The 8,484-nt window shown below is 37.8% G+C and overlaps 1 protein-coding gene across 2 annotated transcripts in view; it reads right to left on the bottom strand.

Moving 5' to 3' along the window:
* Positions 1-78: 78 nt before the first annotated feature.
* E2f5 (E2F transcription factor 5) overlaps positions 79-8,484 on the bottom strand; it is a 19,096-nt gene continuing 10,690 nt past the window's right edge. For both annotated transcript variants that reach the window (XM_031376359.1, XM_031376360.1), the window contains 5 exons: positions 4,945-4,988; positions 3,326-3,390; positions 2,203-2,470; positions 1,241-1,285; positions 79-793 (listed from right to left, as the gene is read on the bottom strand). In XM_031376359.1, coding sequence (XP_031232219.1) covers positions 684-793; positions 1,241-1,285; positions 2,203-2,470; positions 3,326-3,390; positions 4,945-4,988 — 532 coding nt within the window. In that variant the 3' untranslated portion in view covers positions 79-683. The remainder of the gene's footprint in view (positions 794-1,240; positions 1,286-2,202; positions 2,471-3,325; positions 3,391-4,944; positions 4,989-8,484) is intronic.

Here is an 8,484-nt window from a genome sequence, read left to right as displayed (position 1 = left end):
ATATTGATGAAGCGACACGACTTATGGCTCAGTTGTAATACAGTGACAGTGTATCACATTCCCCCAGAGATCAATAAATTCAATGTTTCATACAACTTTATTTCTTTAAATCTTGTTAATGTACAGGCATTGGCACATTTTAAAAATAAACTACCTAAACAGATCTTTCCTATACTCAAGGAAAGTGGAATGTCAGAAGTCAACAAACTGATAGACTTAAAGTGCTAAAACAGAAGGCACTTCACAAAATCTGTTCACTTAACAGTGATATCCTTCACTTTATACATGGCAGTGAATGTCTGTTTGAAGGATACATAGAAACAGCTTTGCGGCAGTAAAAACATAAGACAAATAAGTGATCTTCAGGATAATGTTTTGTTGTGGTGAACTGAAGTCTGCTGTAACTGTCCTCTAAGGATAGGAAGCTAGAGACCAGCACTGAGTGAAACTGAATGTAATCAATGGAGGGACATGCTGGTGGACAGTTAATCACACCTCCCCTCCCCAAAGCAGTCAGAGCCCTTTCAAGTTTTGTGAAGTAAAAAATAAAATGTTAGGGAAGAACACTTCAGAATCAGTGAACTAAAAAGGTGTTACATTCATAATTTTAAATACTTAGGTTATTAAAGAATTCTAAAATGTTACAGTTAGAGGTAGATAATAGTCCCAAGTTTCCATGGAATCTAATAATTTAGTATCTGAACATCAAACAGATCACAAACTCCTTCATTATCATCTAAATTAAAGTTGTAGTCATCTGCTGGGGTAGGAGAAAGCCGTAAAAGAGGAAACACTGCAAAGGAAAAAGATTCATTGTTAGAGTTGGTTTCTACATGAATTATGATGATTAGCATAAAATTTCTCACAGCTTAGTCCAAAAACTTGCATAAAAGCCCAGAGGAATTATTAAATTTTAGCATACTACAGAGAGTTGACCTATAATTATTTCATACTTTTCAAAAAGCATCCTGGCTAATGTTAGTCATAGTTCAGTGATTCAGGTGGACAGCATGAAATTGCATGTGGTTAGTACATACAAAACTTGATTATGACACATATTCAGTTACTCCTGGTCCGATGTGCAAATAGTTTTCAATAAAAGTGGTAGTTCCTTATGGGTTCTTTCTCTTAAAATGCAAGTAAATAAAAATGCTATAAGATTCTACACTTTAATATTGAGTCACATGGCATTTAAACTCTAGTAATGTATATCTATCCAGTAGTAAAATTTTCAACTTACCATCAGAAGACATCAGTTCATCAATGATGTCTCCACTAATAGATCCTGTTTGAAACAGAAATGTAATAGGGGCAACTAAATGTCAATAATGATAGTCACATTACTACTTTGAGGGCAAAATAAAAGATAAAAGTACTAGAACACAGATAGACAAATCTCACGAGTACCCACTACTGTCCTGGCACCAAACTGAAGATACAGAGGCAAAGCATCCCCATTCTTCTAGAACTTAGTCTGCATCACAGGTGTGATATCATTCTGTCTCTAAGTGCAGGTTTCCAAGTCTCCCCCCCCCCACCTTGCTCACCAATGCACACCTCTAACTTCTATTTGCCCATGTACAAATCTTAACTGGTTTACTAGCTAGCATTTTCATCGGATACTCAAAATGTGACCCCCAAGAGCTTTCTTTACACTGAATGATACACAGAAAATACTCAATTCTAAGACTATACTTTCTCTTTTGCAGCTCTTCAGCTATAGTATAAAAACACTTATAGAGAAAAGCATGATAAACATAGGCAACACAAAGTGTCAAAGTAAAATCTTTCTAGCTTCATCATTATTGATTGTGAAATCTCAAAGTGGAAGCAATGAGGTATATCCCATTAGGAAACAATACAACTTATATATAATACAGCTTTTAACATCTGCAGTGACATTTGTATTTGTTCAGAAACAAAAGTTCTAAACATTGTAACTAACAAAATATTTCTATGTGCATTATATACACATATACATACATGCATGTACATATATATACCCATGTATATGTCTAGCAACATAGAAAGGATATGCCATAAAATCTTCCTTATATCTATTCTAGTGATAGGCATATAAACGATAGAGTAAGATTATTTTGCCTCAGGTATAAGAACTGACAATTTCAGAATAGCTCTTGAGCTGTGTCATATAGTATTCATGTTTTCCTGTGACATTTTTACACCAAAGCCTCTACCAACCTGAAGAAGTTTCTGCAGCTGGTGTCTGCTGGAAAGCCTGGCTTCTTTCAGAAACATGCTGCTCAGGCAGGTTTTGAGCAGCCACGGTGGATTTCTGTGGAGTCACTGAAGTTGAGGACTGGGAGGAAGGCTGTGTAAGGTCATCAGGTGGGGGGACAGGAAAAACCACCGGCTTAGATGAACTGGACTCTTTATTTATAAGTAGCACATGGATAGGTCCTGAGTGACTCTTCAGATTTATCTGGTATTTCTTTTGTCCATTCTGTCCCTTTAAGGTTATTGGGTATAAACAAGTATTAATAATGGCTACCTATCTTGAAAGATTCAAGCAAATACTAGCGAAGTCATTAGGATCTAACACCTAAAATTCACACAACAAAGTCACTTGGTTGCAACATATGAAAAACTAAAAAATTGACCAAGTAGAACAGAAATCCTAAGGTCTATAAGCCACTTGTGCCTAAATGGTAAATTTTGCTCAAATGGTAATTATCAAAGAAGTAACTGTAGAATTCTAAACAATTAACCTGTCCCATCCTTTCTACTTTCTCTATTTGTTTCTTGCCCCCCCCCCCCTCATCATTACTTAATAGCCTTTTACTATGTTGTCCAGGTTGGCTTCAAACCTCAGTCTCTCACATGCTGGGATAATTACTACATGGGTACGCTACCACCCATTTTACTGTCTGTGATGTTACCTGGTGGTGCTTAGTAATGTTCTATAACTTGTCCACATGCATGAATTCCAATCTCTTTCACAAACCAAAACCTTTCCACCCATCAAGCAAAAGTCAACTGAATTGATTTCCTACACAGGTAAGAAAAATTTTTTCAAAAAGATAATTTGCTTCTTGAGGCTTTAACAAATAATAATGTAAATTTCTAAATACTTCAAGATTAGGGGAGAAGGGGAGAAAGGAAGTAAGACTTCATTCAGCTACTTTTACCAAAGGTATTGAAGATGTACAAATTTAGATATCAATATTTTTAGATATATTTCTTAATAGCAATAACTCAAAAATGTCCAAACTCTTAGTAGTTCTTGTTTGGCTCAAAAAATACATTTGTCTCTCTCAAGACAGTAGGTTTTTTTTCCCACTTGTATAACAGCTATGCTACATACCATTTCTGGAATAGGTACTTCCAGCTGTGTACCAGAAGGTGCCTGAATGGCCAACAGTGTATCACCTGGCAAAATAAATAAATACTTAACAACTGTAGGAATGCTGTAGATCATAAGAGATGTTGAAAGAATGGGAGATCTGAAACAAGTCCCAGGATACCAGATTAGGTGGTGCATGTTTTTAATCTCAGCACTTGGGAGGTAAAGGCAGGAGAATTAAGAATCCCAGGATAACCTTTGCCAAACAGTTCTAGGCCACCATGGGCTACTTGAGAATTTATCTTAAAAAAACAGAAAGACAAATACAGGCTCCAGGTGTTTCTCATTTGGTAGAGTGCGGCCTACTAAAAACGCCTAGGGTTGGGTTCTATCCTCAACACCAGCTAAGTCATGGGTCATGGTCATGGCACATGCTAGAATTCAGTGCAAAGTGAAAGAGGCAGGATGACCAAAAGGTCATCCTTGGCTACACAAAGAGTTTGAGGCCAACCTGAGACTGTCTTATAACAGACCCAGAAACCTAGGCCTGATGATGTCAGATTCAATAAAATGAAGGCCAGAACAACAAACACCCTGCTGCACCCTGCACATTAAATGAAGACACATCAGCTCACAAAGACTCACATTCTCAGAATTAGCTGCTATTCTCACTGAAAATTTGAGATCCTTATTTTCTTTTACTTGGTGCTCTGTATATTCTGAGACTATATACCCTTTTAGTCTCATAAACAAAAGGATACTAGAGACTAGGTATAATAGAGCAATAAGTTACCCTTAAGTAAACTTATTTTGAAGCCATATACTACAGAGCTTTTATGCACTTTCATATTAATAAAGCTTTCCTCAAACTTCATTAAAATGCATAAGAACTGTGCTGGTACAATAGGACAAGGCCAACAGTCTTTTCATTGAAATTCAGTTTGTATATGAAATGATAACTTGACCAACTGATTACTCTGGGCAGGCAATACATATGCTATCCTTTTAGGAAACATGTGTAATATAAACCAGCATAGAGTTTTATTTCACAATTTTGGATGTAGTGTCCTTCACTTTAGTTAATATATCGCATTGTCATTTCAAGCAGTAAACATGGGGCACAGTAGATGGAGCGGGATTAGGAATAAGATTATAAAATGACTCACCTAACTTTGCTCACCAGGTTTCACCTGTGACCACTACCTACTGTAGTTTCATGACAGTACTTATGTTCCACATTCCCTCTATCCAGCTTAAGTCTTGTTATTGACTGTGACCTTCAAAAAGCTACTAAATTCTGCTAATTTAAGTTCTTTGTCCCTTGGTTGCCCTGCCCTCCCACACATGTAATAAAAGCTGTGAAAAAAAGGTATTGCCATGAAAAGAGAAACGGAAGTAGCCTATCAACACACCGCTGCAGAGAAAGGCAAAAAATATTCCCAACTCCAGAAAATACTGACAGGATGAGTGTATGGGGAATTGCGAGGATCTACAGGTTGTTCAAAAAATATAGCAGGTGGTAGTGGCCCATTCCCTTAATTCTAGGAAGCATATCTCTGAACCAGAGGCCAGCCTGGTCTACACAGAAAAACTCTTAATCTCCAAAACCCACAAATAAATAAGAATAAAAAGACACTTACCATGAAAGCAATTGCAGATGTCTTCGTGAGTTATATAAGAAAATGTACTGTCATAGAGTTAAGGAACAACATTGATATCAAGGTCTACACATTTTACTATACCTAAATACCAAATTGAAATCCAATGAATCAAAAGTGTTCACACAAACAAAATACAACTCTAAGTAGTGATTCTGGTTCATGACTTCTGAGGACTTCTGGGTTATGATGGAAAATGGTTTCTCTCTCTCACACACACACACACACACACACACACACACACACACACGGTGTGTGTACACAAAGAATGGATGGGAAAGAACATCAACAGTGTGGTGGAGAGCAGGCTCAATTTTCTTGGGTAACTACTTATCTTTTATATGAATTAAATGGCTACAGAAAGAGGCTCATACCTCCTAGAGACAAAAATGTCACAGGTCACATGGGAAATAGAACCACCATGAGAACCATGAGAAGACAGGAGAAGGCATTAGTCCAGGGCTGTTAGGATCTTCAGATAGAAAGCATGGTGGAGAAGGAGAAACATCTCAGAAGTGGTTACTTTGAATAATCGTGACCAACTCTTTACTGTAGGATCCCGGGGTGCCCGTCCCTGGGATAAGGAAGGCGTACAGGATCGTTGCCTCCTGGAGGTGTGTGGTCAGATGAGGTTCATATGGTTTAGGACTGAGTAGTGGACTACTACAATTCTTCGGGATGAGCCCTTGCTGTTTCTAAGAATTGGCTAAATCATAGTGACTTGGGTATGGTCAAAATCTTACAAAGTTATAAAACAGGGCAACAAATTCTAGATCACTTCAATGGTTTCTGAATCTTCGGGTTCCACAGAACACAGCTTGGAAACACCCCTCTGCCCCCCAGTCTAACATGAGTATGGAAGCTCTGGCCCCCACACAAATTAACATGTAAGACAACATAAGGAATGCATTGTGTGCCTTACTCAAATACTTCTGTGAGGTGAGTAAAGGAAAAATACAAAATTTCCAAAAAAGTTCAGGGGGTAAGCAGCCAGGGGATGGACGGTGGTGCACGCCTTTAATCCAGCATTTGGGAGGCAGAGGCAGGAATTCAAGTCAGCCTGATCAACACAGACAGAGAAACCAAAATATTCCAGGACAAAATCAAATTCAAACAGTATCTATCTACCAATCCAGCCCTACAGAGGATTCTAGAAGGAAAACTCTTAATACAGGAGGGTACCTATACCAAAGAAAATACAAGATATTAATCATCTCACAACAAAGCCAGAAGGATAGAACCACACGCACATAATGGCACTTACAAAAACAAACATAACAGGAATTAAAAGTCATCCGTCTTTAAAAGCAATTTACTTCAAACCAAGGGTCGCTATCAAATTAAATGGGACATACTTAAAGCAATCCCACTGAAATTAGAGACAAGACAAGGATGCCCACTCTCCCCATATCTATTCAATATAGTACTCAAAGTGTTAGCTAGAATAGTAAGAAAACAAAAAGAGATCAAGGGGATTCAAACTGGCAAAGAAGAAATAAAGGTATAACTATTTGCAGATGATATGATAGTATACATAAGTGAACCCAAAACTATCAGAGAACTTCTCCAGCTGATAAAAAAAAAGCTTCAGCAAAGTGGCCAGATATAAAATTAACTTAAATAAATCTTCCTTTATACAAATGATAAACAGGCTGAGAAAGAAATTAGGGAAATAATTCCGTTCACAATAGCTATAAATAATATAAAATATCTTGGTGTGATTCTAACCAGGCAAGTGAAAGATCTGTATGAAAATAACTTTCTCTCAAGAAAGAAATCGAAGATCTCAGAAAATGGAGAGATCTCCCATACTCATAGATGGCAGAATTAACATAGTAAAAATGGTCAATCATACCAAAGGCATTCTATAGATTCAATGCAATTCTCATCAAAATCCCAACACAATCTTCAAAGACATGGAAAAAGCAATTCTCAAATTCATCTGAAAAGGCAAAAAACAAGGAATAGTGAAAACAATTCTTTTTTTTATTTTTTAAGATTTATTTATATGTAAGTACGCTGAAGCTGTCTTCTGACACACCAGAAGAGGGCGTGCGTCAGTTCTCATTATGGATGGTTGTGAGCTACCATGTGTTTGCTGGGATTTGAACTTTTGGAAGTCAATGCTCTTAACTGCTGAGCCATCTCACCAGTCTGAGAAAAGCATTCTTTTTTTTGTTTGTTTGTTTTGAGACAGGGTTTCTCTGTGTAGCCCTGGCTGTCCTGGAACTCACCAGGCTAGCCTCGAACTCAGAAATCCTCCTGCCTCTTCCTCTCAAGTGCTGGGATTAAGGGCGTGCATCACCACTGCCTGGGGGAATCAACATCCCTGATATCAAGCTATACTACAAAGCAACAATGATAAAAACTGCACGGTATCGGTACTGAGACAGACAAGATGATCAATGGAATAGAATTAAAGACCCAGAAATAAAACTACACACTTGATTTTTGACAAAGAAGCCAAAAATATACAATAGAAAAAGGAAACCATCTTCAATTAATGGTGCTGGTCTAACTTGCTGTCTGTATATAGAAAAATGAAAATAGACCCATATTTGTCACCTTGCACAAAGCTCAAGTCCAAGTGGATCAAGGACCTCAACATAAAACTAAATGCACAGAATCTAACAGGAGAGTAAGTGAAAAGAACCTTGAACTCAGCACAGGGGCAAATTTCCTAAACAGATCTCCAGTGGCTCACGATCTAAGATCAAGAATTGATAAATAGGACCTCATGAAACTGGAAAGCTTCTGTAAGGCAAAGGACATAGTCAACAAGGCAAATCGGCAACCTAGAGACTGGAAAAAAAAAAAAAATCTTCACTAACCCCACATCCAATAGAGGGCTAATATCCAAAATATACAAAGAACTCAAGAAGCTAACCAACCAAAAAAACCAAACAACCCAATCAAAAAATGGGGTATAGAACTAAACAGAATTCACAGCAGAGGAGTTTCAGCACCTAAAGAAATGTTCAATGTCCTTAGAGATCAGAGAAGTGGAAATCAAAGCTACTCTTGCAATTCTACCTTAAATCAATCAGAATGTCCAAGATCAAAACCTCAGGTGACAGAACATGTTGGCAAAGATGTGGAATAAGAGGAACATTCCTCCATTGCTGGTAGGACTGCAAACTGGTACAACCACCCTGGAAATCAGAAACCTCAGAAAATTCGAAATAGATATACCTGAAGACCCAGCTATACCACTCTGAGGAATATTCCCAAAAGATGCCCCACCAGGACACAGGGTCACATGTTCTACTATGTTCATAACGGCCTTGTTTATGATAGTCAGAAGCTGGAAACAACCCAGATGTCCCACAAAGGAAGAATGGATACAGAAAATGTGGTTCATTTACACCATGGAATTCTATTCAGCTTAAGGATATCCTGAGTTTTGCATGCAAATGGCTGGAACTAGAAAATATCATCCTGACTGAGGTAACCCAGACCCCAAAAAAGGACATGAATGGTATGTACTCATGAATAAATGGATTTAACTGCCCCCCCCCCCCC

This window comes from Mastomys coucha, unplaced genomic scaffold (assembly GCF_008632895.1).
Source record: "Mastomys coucha isolate ucsf_1 unplaced genomic scaffold, UCSF_Mcou_1 pScaffold17, whole genome shotgun sequence".
Classification (NCBI taxonomy): Eukaryota; Metazoa; Chordata; class Mammalia; order Rodentia; family Muridae; genus Mastomys; species Mastomys coucha.
The sequence above is the reverse complement of the archived record's forward strand: the minus strand, read 5'-3'. Positions and strand labels throughout refer to the sequence as shown.